The sequence below is a fragment of the Oncorhynchus tshawytscha genome, linkage group LG01 (assembly GCF_018296145.1).
Source record: "Oncorhynchus tshawytscha isolate Ot180627B linkage group LG01, Otsh_v2.0, whole genome shotgun sequence".
Taxonomy (NCBI): domain Eukaryota; kingdom Metazoa; phylum Chordata; class Actinopteri; order Salmoniformes; family Salmonidae; genus Oncorhynchus; species Oncorhynchus tshawytscha.
The window spans coordinates 46630031-46646897 of NC_056429.1; the positions used below are offsets into that span (position 1 = coordinate 46630031).

Genomic DNA, 16867 nt, shown 5'->3' on the forward strand with positions numbered 1-16867 from the left:
CTGTTAGCAACGAGTAGGGCTGAAATAGCCAAATCCACTCATTTGAAGGGGTGTTCACATACTTTTGTATACATAGTGTACTTTACTAACAATAGTACATGTGGTTCAGGGTTGGGAAAATCCTATTTCCAGCCTAATCAAAAGGACACCAAATTCCAATTCCAAACTGTTCGTCATTGGAATTGCAATTTTTGTGTACAATTTTAATTGCTGGAATTTAAATGGATTTGACCCCAACCCTGATATGTGGTCAACCACACACTTCATGCATTATCTTATAACGTTTCAGGAGGAAAAACAAAATTACAGCTAAAGTTGTTTTTCCCTGTCATGTTCATCAATTTAAATTTTTTATTTGCTTTTGTCAAATACAGGAATAGCATGTACAGAAGAGGAACTGGGCTTTAGAGACTCAAGTAACTGTACAATATTTACAGATAAGAGAGCTTGAACAAATAGGTAAACCTCCAAAATAATAATTATCATAAACAACAAACAGATCAAATAAAAACAGTCAACACAGATTTGATACGCTTTTTAACAGTTTACACCTCCCTAAAACCAGAGCTTTCTTTTAGAAAGCGAACAGACATTTATTTTAATGTATTAACTTCAGGTGTAAACTCTGCTCTCATTGTCTTTTGAAGAACAAACATAAAGAACACAGTTTGCTTAGTTTTTAAATGCATCTTTCCCCCTCACAATTTATTTAGGCAGACAGAAAAAAGGGAACATCACACACTCCCCTAACCTCTCCCCTTCCCTCCCTTCACCTTAGTTTTGCTCCCCTCCACTCTTTTTTCCCCTTCAGCAGTAAAAGGGGGGACTGAGCAAAGGATTTTGCGTAGGCCATTTCATGTTACCCTAATAAAACATGATTATTTAAAATAACAACAGCAAACAATCCCAGCTAGGGAGGGTAATTTCCTTGTATAAATAATACAAATCATAACTATTAATACATATATATATATATATATATATATATATATATATGTTGGTGTGTGTGCCCGTGCATGTTTGGATGTAGATTCACCGTGGTCCCCTGCTTTTCCTGTTCAGGTCAAGTGGCAGAAGTCATACCCTTTCACACATTCACTATTTTCAACCCGCCTCCTCTGCTCTCCTCCGTCCTTCTTTTTTCTTCAGTCAAGAGATATTTTGTGATAGAAAAACTAAACAAAAGCGCTAAAAACAGTTCATTGTAGCATCCATTTTAAGTTAAAACTCAACCGTACTCACAGACCGAACATTGACTGTTCGTTCTTTCTCGCTGGGAAAGAACTAGAATGGTAGGGTCTGAAACCCCCCTCTCTCTCCATCTTGGTACGGTCCAGTGTTCTCCACTCCAACTCTCTTGCTTTGTCTCCCAAATACTGTATACCTCCCCCTCCCCTCCCTTCTCCAACCCACATTCTGCTTTCCAAATGGCACCCTATTCTCCATATAGGCCCTATGGCCCTGGCCAATTGTAGTGCACTATTTCAGACTGTGTCCCCTCCTCCCTCATCAGGCTTTGGTGCTGAGGGTTAGAAGGTCGAGGAAGGAGTTGAAGAGGGTCTCCAGCCAGCCCTGGTTAGCCATACACTGCTGCACCACCTCCTCCTGACCAGGGTCTTCCGCTGCCTGCTCTATACTGTCCGTCTGGGGGGGGGGAAAGAGAATAGAATAGTTTATTTTTCTCCAAGGAAGACATTCGATTATGTTGCTATTGAAATTCACTTGCTTATTTACAGTAATATATACAAACAGTATGTGGATCTTCAAATTAGTGGATTTGGCTATTTCAGCCACACCCGTTGCCGATGGGTGTATAAAATCGTGCACACAGTCAGGCAATCTCCATAGACAAACATGGCTTTACTGAAGAGCTCAGTGACTTTCAATGTGGCACCGTCATAGGATGCCACCTTTCCAACAAGTCAGTTTGTTAAAAGTCTGCCCTGCTAGAGCTGCCCCGGTCAACTCTAAGTGCTGTTATTGTGAAGTGGAAAGGAGCAACAACTGCTCAGCGGTACAGTGGTTGCTCCACTAAACGTTTTGCGATTAGGCTGCGGGACTTAGAGGTAATTTGTGGTTTAGTACGGTACCCTGCGTCACCACTTCATTGCACCAGACCCGTGTAAGGGGTAGTTAACTAATTATGCTTTTGGGTTCTACTGTGTCACTAACAGACAATGAATGGGCGACATAAACCTAAATAGAAACTGATAATTGTCCACAACTTCAGTAGTACTTACTAAAACTGTTGATACACTAAGGTTTATGTATATATTTTTTGTTAGGATTATTTTGGTCTTACTGTAGTACTGTAGGCCACTCCCGATCGGTCACATTATACAGTACCTAAGTGGCACAACAGTCTAAGACACTGCATTTCAGTGCAAGCTGTGTTGCTACACAGATGCTGGTTAAATACCTGTGCCACCCTCGACTGGGAGACCCATGAGGTGGTTGTAGGTTTTTGGTATCTGTCACGTTCTGACCATCGTTCGTATGTGTTTTCCTTGTTTTAGTGTTGGTCAGGACGTGAGCTGGGTGGGCATTCTATGTTGTGTGTCTGGTTTGTCTATTTCTATGTTTGGCCTGATATGGTTCTTAATCAGAGGCAGGTGTTAGTCATTGTCTCTGATTGGGAACCATATTTAGGTAGCCTGTTTTGTGTTGGGTTTTGTGGGTGATTGTTCCTGTCTCTGTGTTTGCACCAGATAGGACTGTTTAGGTTTTCACTTTTCTTGTTTTGTTTAGTCTGTTCATGTATAGTCGTCTTTCTAAATTTAACATGAATAACCACCACGCTGCATTTTGGTCCGCCTCTCTTTCACCACAGGTAAACCCTTACAGAATCACCCACCACAACAGGACCAAGCGGCGTGGTGACGGGCAACAGCAAAAGCAGCAGCAGCAGCAGTGGGAGAGGCTGCACTATTTGGAGAAATGGACTTGGGAGGAGATTCTAGACGGGAAAGGACCCTGGGCAGAGCCAGGGGAATATTGCCGCCCCAAAGCCGAGCTGGAGGCAGCAAAAGCAGAGAGGCGGCATTACGAGGAGCTAGCACGGCAGAGAGGATGGAAGCCAGAGAGTCAGCCCCAAAAATGTATTGGGGGGAGGGGCACAGGGAGAGTGTGGCAGAGTCAGGCGTCAGACCTGAGCCAACTCCCCCTGTTTATCGTAAGGAGCCAAGGAGGAAACCAGAACCGGTGTTGGAGGTGAGCGAAGCAGAGACGGTGAAGGAGTTAATGGGGAGATTGGAGGAGAGAGATATGAGGGAGTTGCTGTGTTGGTGCATGAGACACGGAATTCGCCCGACGAAGCGTGTCGAGGATTTGATGACACCTGGGTCAGCTCTCCATACTCGTCCTGAGGTGCGTGCTGGTGAAGATGGTGCCAGCCTCACGCCCCAGGCCTCCTGTGCACCTCCCTAGCCTTGCACGTCCTGTGCCAGCTCAGCGCAACAGTGCGCCTAGCAGTGCTAACCGTGGCGGGCGTGGTACTGGTCAGGAACCGTGCTATGCGGTGGAACGCACGGTGTCCCCGGTACGCGTGCTTAGCCCGGTATGCTACATCTCAGCTCCTCACATCTGCTGGGCTAGATTGAAGATCCAGCCAGGGCGGTTGGTGCCAGCCCTGCTCTCAAGATCTCCAGTACGCCTTCACGGTCCGGTCCATCCTGTGCCACCTCCACACACCAGCCCTCCGGTGGCAGTTTCCCGCACCAGGCTTCCTGTGCGTGTCCTCGGCCCAGTACCACCAGTGCCAGCACCACGCATCAGGTCTACAGTGCGCCTCGCCTCTCCAGCGCTGTCGGAGCCTTTCTCCTCTCCTGCGCTGTTGGAGTCTCCCGCCTGTTCAGCGCTGCCAGAGCCTTCCTCCTCTACAGCGCTGTTGGAGTCTCCCGCCTGTTCAGCGCAGCCAGAGCTGCCAGCCTGCATGGAGCAGCCAGAGCTGCCAGCCTGCATGGAGCAGCCAGAGCTGCCAGCCTGCATGGAGCAGCCAGAGCTGTCAGTCTGCATAGAGCCGCCAGTCTGCATGGAGCAGCCAGAGCTGTCAGTCTGCAAGGAGCTGCCAGCCTGCATGGAGCAGCCAGAGATGCCAGTCTGCATGAAGCAGCCGGAGAGGCCAGTCTGCATGGAGCAGCCAGAGATGTCAGTCTGCATGGAGCAGCCAGAGAAGTCAGTCTGCATGGAGCAGCCAGAGAAGTCAGTCTGCATGGAGCAGCCAGAGCAGTCAGTCTGCATGGAGCAGCCAGAGCTGCCAGTCTGCATGGAGCAGCCAGAGCTGCCAGTTTGTAAGGAGCTGCCAGTTTGTAAGGAGCTGCCAGTCTGCAAGGAGCTGCCAGTCTGCAAGGAGCTGCCAGTCTGCACGGAGCCGCCAGACCTGCCAGTCTGTAAGAAGCCGCCAGAGCTGTCAGCCTACATGGAGCAGCAAGAGCCGCCAGTCAGCGTGGAGCAGCCAGAGCCGCCAGTCAGCATGGAGCAGCCAGAGCAGTCAGTCTGCATGGAGCAGCCAGAGCAGTCAGTCTGCATGGAGCAGCCAGAGCTGCCAGTCTGCATGGAGCAGCCAGAGCTGCCAGTTTGTAAGGAGCTGCCAGTTTGTAAGGAGCTGCCAGTCTGCAAGGAGCTGCCAGTCTGCAAGGAGCTGCCAGTCTGCACGGAGCCGCCAGAGCTGCCAGTCTGTAAGAAGCCGCCAGAGCTGTCAGCCTACATGGAGCAGCAAGAGCCGCCAGTCAGCGTGGAGCAGCCAGAGCCGCCAGTCAGCATGGAGCAGCCAGATCCGTCAGTCTTCCAGGATCCGCCAGTCAGCCGGACTCTTCCAGGATCCGCCAGTCAGCCGGACTCTTCCAGATCCGCCAGTCAGCCGGACTCTTCCAGATCCGCCAGTCAACCGGACTCTTCCAGATCCGCCAGTCAGCCGGACTCTTCCAGATCCGCCAGTCAGCCGGACTCTTCCAGATCCGCCAGTCAGCCGGACTCTTCCAGATCAGCCAGTGACTCTTCCAGTGCCGCCAGTCTGCCCAGCACCGCCAGTGCCGCCAGTCTGCCCAGTGCCGCCAGTCTGCCCAGCGCCGCCAGTGCCGTCAGTCTGCCCAGCGCCGCCAGCGCCGCCAGTGCCGCCAGTCTGTCCAGCGCCGCCAGTCTGCCAGGATCAGTTAGATCCGCCAGTCAGCCAGGATCCGCCAGTCTGCCAGGATCCACCAGTCTGCCAGGATCTGCCAGTCAGCCAGGGTCTGCCAGAGCCGTCAGCCAGCCAGGATCTGCTAGATCCATCAACCTGCCGGAGCTTCCTCTCAGTCCTGAGTTTCCTCCCAGTCCTGAGCTTCCTCTTGAGCTTCCCCTCAGTCCCGAGCTACCCCTCAGTCCCGAGCTACCCCTCAGTCCCGAGCTACCCCTCAGTCCTGAGCTACCTCAGTCCGGAGCTGCCCCTCAGTCCAGTGGGGCCCGTTGTTAGGTTTCCTAGGCCAAGGTTAGCGGCGAGGGTCGCCACTCAAGGGACGCTAAGGAGGTGGACTAAGACAATTATGGAGTGGGGTCCACGTCCAGCGCCAGAGCCGCCACCGCGGACAGATGCCCACCCAGACCCTCCCCTATAGGTTTAGGTTGTGCATTCGGAGTCCGCACCTTGGGGGGGGTACTGTCACGTTCTGACCATCGTTCGTATGTGTTTTCCTTGTTTTAGTGTTGGTCAGGATGTGAGCTGGGTGGGCATTCTATGTTGTGTGTCTGGTTTGTCTATTTCTATGTTTGGCCTGATATGGTTCTCAATCAGAGGCAGGTGTTAGTCATTGTCTCTGATTGGGAACCATATTTTTGTGTTGGGTTTTGTGGGTGATTGTTCCTGTCTCTGTGTCTTCACCAGATAGGACTGTTTAGGTTTTCACTTGTTTTGTTTAGTCTGTTCATGTATAGTCGTCTTTCTAAATGAAACTGTTTTATTATTATTTATTTTTTTACCTTTTATTTTACTAGGCAAGTCCGTTAAGAACAAATTCTTATTTTCAGTGACGGCCTAGGAACAGTGGGTTAACTGCCTGTTCAGGGGCAAAACGACAGATTTGTACCTTGTCAGCTCGGGGATTCGAACTTGCAACCTTTCGGTTACTAGTCCAACGCTCTAACCACTAGGCTACCCTGCCGCCCCACATGAATAACCACCACGCTGCATTTTGGTCCGCCTCTCTTTCACCACAGGAAAACCCTTACAGTATCTCTCCCTCTAAAAACAGAATTTAAAAAAATAACAAACTGGCTTTATTTACAAATTAGTAACAATGTCTCACCCCATGTTCAAGAATGGCCTTTTTCCTCACTCATTTTACGTTATTTGAAAACAAAATATTCTTATTTTTTTTAAACAAAGAGATTATTATTATTAATTTAAAATGATATAAAAGCCTGTTGGATATTCTCACGGATATATTATTAACCCTGTTATTAGCAGAACAATATATATTGGTCATGGCTCCCAAGTGGTGCACAATGCGATTGCCTAGCAGTTCTCCAGCTGTATCCACTGAAAGCGCGTGAGGTTCAAGGCACGAGGGCATGGGGCACGGGATGGGCCGCAGAGCCGCGCACAAAAGTCAGACCTAGACCATGGGGAAGGGATGAGGAGGAGGAAGGTGGATGGACCACTACCCCGCCACACTGGCAACACTTTAAGGGGCATTGCACGAATAATGACGCTGACTAGCGAAACGTTCCCTCTGTTCTGTTCTTAGTGCCAGTCTGCATGTTCAAACTAATACAATGCAACTAATAACGGCAAGTCAGTTAAGAACAAATTCTTATTTAAAAGGACAGCCTACTCCTTCCTCCCAGTTGGGGAATTAAACCCTGGTCTCCAGCGTGCCATCACGACACATGGATTATTTAGCTAAATAGCCCAGTACTGTACTCCCGACCATCACGTTGTACAGTGCCATATTTTCCGTTCCGTCCTAACGGAAACCCAGAGGGTTTTTCTTAGAATAGAAACGCCATAATATTAATCCCAAACTCTAAAAGTAATTGGAAAGGTAGACACAAATTATTTGTAACGTGGTTACAATAAAGAATACAAACAAGATGTAAACAAGATACTGTGTTTTTATTTACAGTAGTGATGGACAACTGGTGGCATTTTGAAAACAGGTTTTCAAACACTTGGTGCCGATTAGCAGGACAAAAGACTCTTTGTAGCCCGGCTACTATAGGTGTGAACATCCCCCTACCTGCAATTTATTCGATGCTTAACCTCTTGAAGCTAGGGGGCACTATTTTTATGTTTGGAAAAATAACGTTCCCAAAGTAAATGGCCTATTTCTCATGACCAGATGCTAGAATATGCATATAGGATAGAAAACACTCTAAAGTTTCCAAAACTGTAAAAATATTGTCTGTGGGTATAACAGAACTGATATTGCAGGCGAAAGCCTGAGGATAATCCAATCAGGAAGAGCCTCTTATTTTGAAACGTCTGTGTTCCTATGCGTGCCTGTCCTCCATTTAAAGGGATATCAACCAGATTCCTTTTTCTGTGGCTTCCCAAAGGTGTCAACAGTCTTTAGACATAGTTTCAGGCTTTTATTTTGAAAAATGAGCGTGAAGGATCACATTGCTTAAGTGGAGAGGTGAGGGCTCTCAGAGTGAGTTGGTGCGCAATTGAGTAAACCGGCCATTGTTCCTCCCGCTGTTATGGAAATAGCTACACACTCGGTTGATATATTATCGAATATATTTTTTTTTAAACTACCTGAGGAATGATTATAAAAAACGTTTGACATGTTTCTTTGGACATTATGACAACTATTTGGAATTTCCGTCTGCGTTGTCGTGACTGCTCTTTCCTGTGGATTTCTGAACATAACGCGACAAACAAACGTCTGTATTTTGGGTATAAAAATAATCTTTATGGAACAAAAGGAACATTTGCTGTGTAACTGGGAGTCTCGTGAGTGAAAACATCCGAAGATCATCAAAGGTAAACGGTTAATTTGATTGCTTTTCTGATTTTCGTGACCAAGCTTCCTGATGCTAAGTGTACATAATGCTATGCTATCGATAAACTTACACAAATGCTTGGATTGCTTTCGTTGTAAAGCATAATTTCAAAATCTGAGACGACAGGGTGATTAACTAAAGGCTAAGCTATGTTTCAAAATATTGCACTTGTGATTTCATGAATATGAATATTTTCTGGTAATATTATTTGACTGTTGCGCTATGCTATTCAGTGGTTGCAGACGGAAATTATCCCGCTACAGGGATTGGTAGCGTCAAGAAGATAAGTACTCTGAAGTGTTACATTGCTAATTCAAAACAGTACAGTATTTCTTCATCAACATCTTTATGCTTTCGTTAATAAAATAACTAGAAAGTTCCCATTCAAAAACGAGCTGTTTATCTAAAAAGAAATGACATTGCGACCAAATAGAACAGATGAAATGGACATCATTTTCATCAAGCCAGCTTCTTTCTATGGTGCTACCTGTTCCAGGGTTTGAACTACCACGAGGACTTGAAAATGAGCCGGAGCTGAAAGGATCACTAAAACTAAAGTTATTTTGGTTTCAGTGTATTCAGTCTTTAAAAAAAATGTTTATAGCCTATCAATGTGAAGGCATACTATGTAATTAAATTGGTAATGAAATAAAGGTTCAATTAAATAAATAAATATATATATATATATACAGTGCCTTGCGAAAGTATTCGGCCCCCTTGAACTTTGCGACCTTTTGCCACATTTCAGCCTTCAAACAAAGATATAAAACTGTATTTTTTTGTGAAGAATCAACAACAAGTGGGACACAATCATGAAGTGGAACGACATTTATTGGATATTTCAAACTTTTTTAACAAAACAAAAGCTGTAAAATTGGGCGTGCAAAATTATTCAGACCCCTTAAGTTAATACTTTGTAGCACCACCTTTTGCTGCGATTACAGCTGTAAGTCGCTTGGGGTATGTCTCTATCAGTTTTGCACATCGAGAGAATTTTTTCCCATTCCTCCTTGCAAAACAGCTTGAGCTCAGTGAGGTTGGATGGAGAGCATTTGTGAACAGCAGTTTTCAGTTCTTTCCACAGATTCTCGATTGGATTCAGGTCTGGACTTTGACTTGGCCATTCTAACACCTGGATATGTTTATTTTTGAACCATTCCATTGTAGATTTTGCTTTATGTTTTGGATCATTGTCTTGTTGGAAGACAAATCTCCGTCCCAGTCTCAGGTCTTTTGCAGACTCCATCAGGTTTTCTTCCAGAATGGTCCTGTATTTGGCTCCATCCATCTTCCCATCAATTTTAACCATCTTCCCTGTCCCTGCTGAAGAAAAGCAGGCCCAAACCATGATGCTGCCACCACCATGTTTGACAGTGGGGATGGTGTGTTCAGGGTGATGAGCTGTGTTGCTTTTAAGCCAAACATAACGTTTTGCATTGTTGCCAAAAAGTTCAATTTTGGTTTCATCTGACCAGAGCACCTTCTTCCACATGTTTGGTATGTCCTCCCAGGTGGCTTGTGGCAAACTTTAAATGACACTTTTTATGGATATCTTTAAGAAATGGCTTTCTTCTTGCCACTCTTCCATAAAGGCCAGATTTGTGCAATATACAACTGATTGTTGTCCTATGGACAGAGTCTCCCACCTCAGCTGTAGATCTCTGCAGTTCATCCAGAGTGATCATTGGCCTCTTGGCTGTCTTCTCCTTGTATGAGCTGAAAGTTTAGAGGGACGGCCAGGTCTTGGTAGATTTGCAGTGGTCTGATACTCCTTCCATTTCAATATAATCGCTTGCACAGTGCTCCTTGGGATGTTTAAAGCTTGGGAAATCTTTTTGTATCCAAATCCGGCTTTAAACTTATTCACAACAGTATCTCGGACCTGCCTGGTGTGTTCCTTGTTCTTCATGATGCTCTCTGCGCTTTTAACGGACCTCTGAGACTATCACAGTGCAGGTGCATTTATACGGAGACTTGATTACACACAGGTGGATTGTATTTATCATCATTAGTCATTTAGGTCAACATTGGCTCATTCAGAGATCCTCACTGAACTTCTGGAGAGAGTTTGCTGCACTGAAAGTAAAGGGGCTGAATAATTTTGCACGCCCAATTTTTCAGTTTTTGATTTGTTAAAAAAGTTTGAAATATCCAATAAATGTCGTTCCACTTCATGATTGTGTCCCACTTGTTGTTGATTCTTCACAAAAAAATACAGTTTTATATCTTTATGTTTGATGCCTGAAATGTGGCAAAAGGTCGCAAAGTTCAATGGGGCCGAATACTTTCGCAAGGCACTGATATATATATATATATATATATATATAGAAATGATTGTGTGCTAAAAACATGAATGTGTTTTTGCAGCGCATACAAACATGCCGACAACCATCCGTGGAGATCAGTGGACAAAGGGCGGGACAACGGGCCGCACCAAAAAAAACGCATTGTTGCCAAGAAAGCGGTTAGTTTTGCCAGCATTTGTGTGTTGGAGTCACTTTGAATTCTTAATTGATCTACCGTTTCTATCATAGGTCACTGTAATTGATGGGGGCTCAGTGCGGTACCATTCTGCTCATCTGATGAAGGTGCACGTGGATCAGATTCAAACTTTGAAGACCTAGATCAAGTCATTGAAGGCAGATCTGCAGAAGAGAAACATTATTGGAGGGCAGAGATATGGGCGACAGCTGATGCATTGGTCCAGAGCCAGGTGGCAGTCACCGCATCGCATTGTAAAATGCGTTGCTACAGACACCCGTGCCGGCCGCCACCGGGAGACCCATGAGATGGCTTTTGGTTTTAATTTAGAATCCTCTATATGTAATTATTGGCGGAGAGTCACGTCATATTTGTCGATATACTGTAGGCCTACCGTAGGCGACATGAGTCTCAATAGAGTTGAGTAATGTGCTTTTAAAAGTGGTGTAGGTCTTATTTATTTAAAGAGCATATTAAAGTTAGTTGTGGGCTATTGCTTCAAATCCAATTGCTTCTATTTTAGCATAATTTCGCGCCGCTCTGAGACAAGCATGGGGACTGTTCTTGATATTGAGATTTTTATTTTCACTGAATCTCCGTTTGGGTATTGGTTAGACTAGAATTAGAAAATTAGGTTGTAGAAATGTTATGCTCTCAGTGTAACCTTTATTTAACTAGGCAAGTCAGTTAACCTCTTTGGGCTAGGGGGCAGTATTATCACGTCCGGATGAAAAGCGTGCCCAAAGTAAACTGCCTGTTACGCAGGCCCAGAAGCTAAGATATGCATGTGGAAGTATTGGATAGAAAACACTCTAAAGTTGCTAAAACTGTTAAAATAATGTCTGTGAGTATAACACAACTGATTTTGCAAGCGAAACCCAGAGCACAATCCATCCAGGGAAACAATTTTTTGAGATCATTGTGCTTTCCAATGTTTTTCCTTGGGAAACCTGATTTTTTTGGGGGCCCAGCCCAGATTGCAGTTCCTATGGCTTCCAGTAGAAGTCAACAGTCTTTAGAAATAGATCGGTGTTGTTCTTTTGAAAAGTGTCACTTAGGTTGAGTCTAGACTTTTGGTGCGCGTGAACAGGAGCGCGCCCCTCGTTGTTTTTCTCCGGTATTGGAAACAGTTTATTCAGTCTCAAATTTGATCGATTATTTACATTTTAGGGTACCTGAGGTTGGATTAGAAACGTTTTCTGACATGTTTGGACCAAGTTTACAGGTAAACTTGGTCCACACATACACAAGAGGTATGTGACAGGGTCTACAGTCAATCACGGATTACAAAAAGAAAACCAGCCCAGTCACGAACCAGGATGTCTTGCTCCCAGGCAGACTAAATAACTTTTTTGCCCGCTTTGAGGACAATACAGTGCCACTGACACGGCCCGCAACCAAAACATGCGGACTCTCCTTCACTGCAGCCGAGGTGAGTAAAACATTTAAACGTGTTAACCCTCGCAAGGCTGCAGGCCCAGATGGCATCCCTAGCCACGCCCTCAGAGCATGCGCAGACCAGCTGGCTGGTGTGTTTACAGACATATTCAATCAATCCTTATCCCAGTCTGCTGTTCCCACATGCTTCAAGAGGGCCACCAATTTTCCTGTTCCCAAGAAAGCTAAGGTAACTGAGCTAAACGACTACCGAGGGCCCTCACCTCACGTCATCATGAAGTGCTTTGAGAGACTAGTCAAGGACCATATCACCTCCACCCTACCTGACACCCTAGACCCACTCCAATTTGTTTACCGCCCAAATAGGTCCATAGACGATGCAATCTCAACCACACTGCACACTGCCCTAACCCATCTGGACAAGAGGAATACCCATGTGAGAATGCTGTTCATCGACTACAGCTCAGCATTTAACACCATAGTACCCTCCAAACTCGTCATCAAGCTCGAGAACCTGGGTCTCGACCCCGCCCTGTGCAACTGGGTACTGGACTTCCTGACGGGCCGCCCCCAGGTGGTGAGGGTAGGTAACAACATCTCCACCCCACTGATCCTCAACACTGGGGCCTCACAAGGGTGCGTTCTGAGCCCTCTCCTGTACTCCCTGTTCACCCACGACTGCGTGGCCACGCACGCCTCCAACTCAATCATCAAGTTTGCGGACGACACAACAGTGGTAGGCTTGATTACCAACAACGACGAGACGGCCTACAGGGAGGAGGTGAGGGCCCTCGGAGTGTGGTGTCGGGAAAATAACCTCACACTCAACGTCAACAAAACTAAGGAGATGATTGTGGACTTCAGGAAACAGTAGAGGGAACACCCCCCTATCCACATCGATGGGACAGTAGTGGAGAGGGTAGCAAGTTTTAAGTTCCTCGGCGTACACATCACAGACAAACTGAATTGGTCCACCCACACAGACAGCATCGTGAAGAAGGCGCAGCAGCGCCTCTTCAACCTCAGGAGGCTGAAGAAATTCGGCTTGTCACCAAAAGCACTCACAAACTTCTACAGATGCACAATCGAGAGCATCCTGTCGGGCTGTATCACCGCCTGGTACGGCAACTGCTCCGCCCACAACCGTAAGGCTCTCCAGAGGGTAGTGAGGTCTGCACAACGTATCACCGGGGGCAAACTACCTGCCCTCCAGGACACCTACACCACCCGATGTCACAGGAAGGCCATAAAGATCATCAAGGACAACAACCACCCGAGCCACTGCCTGTTCACCCCACTATCATCCAGAAGGCGAGGTCAGTACAGGTGCATCAAAGCTGGGACCGAGAGACTGAAAAACAGCTTCTATCTCAAGGCTGTTAAACAGCCACCACTAACATTGAGTGGCTGCTGCCAACACACTGACTCAACTCCAGCCACTTTAATAATGGGAATTGATGTAAAATATATCACTAGCCACTTTAAACAATGCTACTTAATATAATGTTTACATACCCTACATTATTCATCTCATATGTATACGTATATACTGTACTCTATATCATCTACTGCATCTTTATGTAATACATGTATCACTAGCCACTTTAACTATGCCACTTTGTTTACATACTCATCTCATATGTATATACTGTACTCGATACCATCTACTGCATCTTGCCTATGCCGCTCTGTACCATCACTCATTCATATATCTTTATGTAGATATTCTTTATCCCTTTACACTTGTGTGTATAAGGTAGTAGTTTTGGAATTGTTAGTTAGATTACTCGTTGGTTATTACTGCATTGTCGGAACTAGAAGCACAAGCATTTCGCTACACTCGCATTAACATCTGCTAACCATGTGTATTTGACAAATAAATTTGATTTGAACTTATTAGATACTTTGTAGTTATGTTGGGCAAGTTGGAACCGGTGTATTTCTGAATCAAACGCGCCAAAGAAATTGACATTTTGGTGATATAAAGAAGGAATTTATCGAACAAAATGACCATTCATTGTGTCACTGAGAAATGCGTTCTCTGGAGTGATGAATCACGTTTCACCATTTGGCAATCCGACGGACAAATCTGGGTGTGGCAGATGCCAGGAGAACGCTCCCTTCCCCAATGCATAGGGTCAACTGTAAAGTTTGGTGGAGGAGGAATAATAACCAGGGGCTGTTTTTCATGGTTCGGGCTAGGCCCCTTAGTTCCAGTGAAGAGAAATCTTAATGCTACAGCATACAATGACATTCTAGACGATTCTGTGCTTCCAACTTTGTGGCAACAGTATGGGGAAGGCTCTATCCTGTTTCAGCATGACAATAGCACTGTGAGATCCATACAGAAATGGTTTGTCAAGATGGGTGGGGAAGAACTTGACTGGCTTGCACAGAGCCCTGACCTCAACCCCATCGAACAACTTTGGGGTGAATTGGAACGCCGACTGCAAGTCAGGCCTAATCGCCCAACATCAGTGCCCGACCTCACGGAAGCTCTCGAATGGAAGCAAATTCCCGCAGTTATATTCCAACATCTAGTGAAAAGCCTTCCCAGAAAAGTGTATGCTTTTATAGAAGCAAAGGAGGGACCAACTCCATATTAATGCCCATGAGTATAGACATGTTGCATATAGATCTAACATGAATTGATATTATGCAATTCAAATATCCACTCTAGGATGGATAATAAATAAAGTGATTATTATGTAAGCACAACACAACCACCCACAAATGACAGCCAACCTTTCACAACAAAAGGACTAACTACACAGTGCTCCATTTGAATTATTCTTACCACAATGGAAACAGAGAGAGAGAGGAGGGTAAAGAGAGAGAATCAGGAAGAAAGTAGAGAAGAACAACAATGCCATAGAGGAAAGAGAGGGGTGTTGGAAGGTCAGTGTTGTGAAAAGCGATTGTGATGCTGAGTCTTACCTCCTTCTTGCAGTCCAGAAAGGTGTGATACTTGTAGTGATGGAGAGAATGATAAAGGCTATAGACACGACACGTCTCTGTGGACAGCTTGAGGTCCTGAGAGTCACAGAGAGAGAGGAAAAAGAGAAGGAGGGAAAGGAGAGAGGAAATAATTTATTAGGGAATCTCTCCAGTTCTCTTGGACTGAGGAATAGGGAATAGGGAAAGGCCTAGTCTACTATGTATTCACAACTTCAAATCACATCAAATTGTATTAGTCACATGGGCCAAATACAACAGTGAAAAGCTTACTTACGAGCCCCTAACCAACAATGCTGCTAAAAAACTAAATCAAAATACAAATAAGAACAAGAAATAAAAAGTAACAAGTAATTAAAGAGCAGCAGTAAAAAAACAATAGCGAGACTATATACAGGAAGGTACCGGTAAAGAGAAAATGCGCGGGGACACCGGTTAGTTGAGGTAATATGTACATGTAGGTAGAGTTATTAAAGTAGTCTGGGTAGCCATTTGAGTAGATGTTCAGGAGTCTTATGGCTTGGGGTTAGAAGCTGTTTAGAAACCTCTTGGACCTAGACTTGGCGCTCCGTTACTGCTTGCTGTGAGGTAACCGATAGGACAGTCTATGACTAGGGTGGTTGGAGTCTTTGACAACTTTTAGGGCCTTCCTCTGATACCGCCTGGTACAGAGGTCCTGGATGGCAGGAAGCTTGGCGCCAGTGATGTACTGGGCTGTAAGCACTACCCTCTGTAGCGCCTTGCGGTCAGAGGCTGAGCAGTTGCCATACCAGGAAGTGATGCAACTAGTCAGGATGCTCTCGATGGTGCAGCTGTAAAACCTTTCGAGGATCTGAGGACCCGTGCCAAATCTATTCAGTCTCCTGAGGGGAATATGTTTTGTCATGCCCTCTTAACAACTGTCTTGGTGTGCTTGAACCATGTTAGTTTGTTGGTGATGTGGACACCAAGGAACTTGAAGCTCTCAACCCGCTTCACTACAGCTCCGTCGATGAGAATGGGCGTATGCTTGGTCCTCTTTTTCCTGTAGTCCACAATCATCTCCTTTGTCTTGATCACGTTGAGGGAGAGGTTGTTGTCCTGGCACCACACGGCCAGGTCTCTGACCTCCTCCCTAGAGGCTGTATCGTTGTTGTCGGTGATCAGGCCTACCACTGTTGTGTCATCGGCAAACTTAATGATGGTGTTGGAGTCGTGCCTGGCTGTGCAGTCATGAGTGAACAGGGAGTACGGAGGTGACTGTTTAAAGGTCTTACTCACATCTGCTGCAGTGAGCTTCTGGAACAGCTGGTGCTCTCATGGATGTTTCAGTGTTATTTGCCTCAAAGCGAGCTTAGAAGTAGTATAGCTCATCTGGTAGGCTCGTGTCACTGTCACTCGGTTGTGCTTCCCTTTGTAGTCTGTAATGGTTTACAAGCCCTGCCACATCTCACGAGCATCAGAGCCGGTGTAGTACAATTCAATCTAAGTCCTGTATTGACGCTTTGCCTGTTTGATGGTTTGTCGGCGGGCATAGCAGGATTTCTTATAAGCTTCCGGGTTAGAGTCCCGCTCCTTGTGGCAGCTCTAGCCTTTATCTCAGCGTGGATGTTGCCTGTAATCCATGTCTTCTGGTTAGGTTATGTGCGTACGGTCACTGTGGGGATGACGTCATCGATGCACTTATTGATGAAGCCAATGACTGATGTGTGGTACTCCTCAAAGCCATCGGAGGAATCCCAGAACATATTCCAGTCTGTGCTAGCAAAACAGTCTTGTAGTTTAGCATCTGCTTCATCTGACCACCTTTTTATTGATCGAGTCACTGGTGCTTCCTGCTTTAATTTTTGCTTGTAAGCAGGAATCAGGATGATAGAATTATGGGCAGATTTGCCAAATGGAAGGCGAGGGAGAGCTTTGTATGCATCTCTGTGTGTGGATTAAAGGTCGGCTAGAGTTTTTTCCCCTCTGGTTGCACATTTAACATGCTGACAGAAATTTGTTGAAACGGATTTAAGTTTCCCTGCATTAAGGTCCCCGGGCCACTAGGAACACCGCCTCTGGGTGAGCGTTT

General features: G+C 45.7%; 1 protein-coding gene across 1 annotated transcript in view; it reads right to left on the reverse strand.

Annotated features, from left to right (window-relative positions):
* Nucleotides 1-333: 333 nt before the first annotated feature.
* Nucleotides 334-16867, reverse strand: part of LOC112260614 (proline rich 12b) — a 54815-nt gene continuing 38281 nt past the window's right edge. Inside the window, 2 exon segments of the mRNA XM_042328068.1 lie at nucleotides 334-1644; nucleotides 14797-14892. Of these exon segments, the coding sequence (XP_042184002.1) occupies nucleotides 1510-1644; nucleotides 14797-14892 (231 nt within the window). The 3' untranslated portion in view covers nucleotides 334-1509.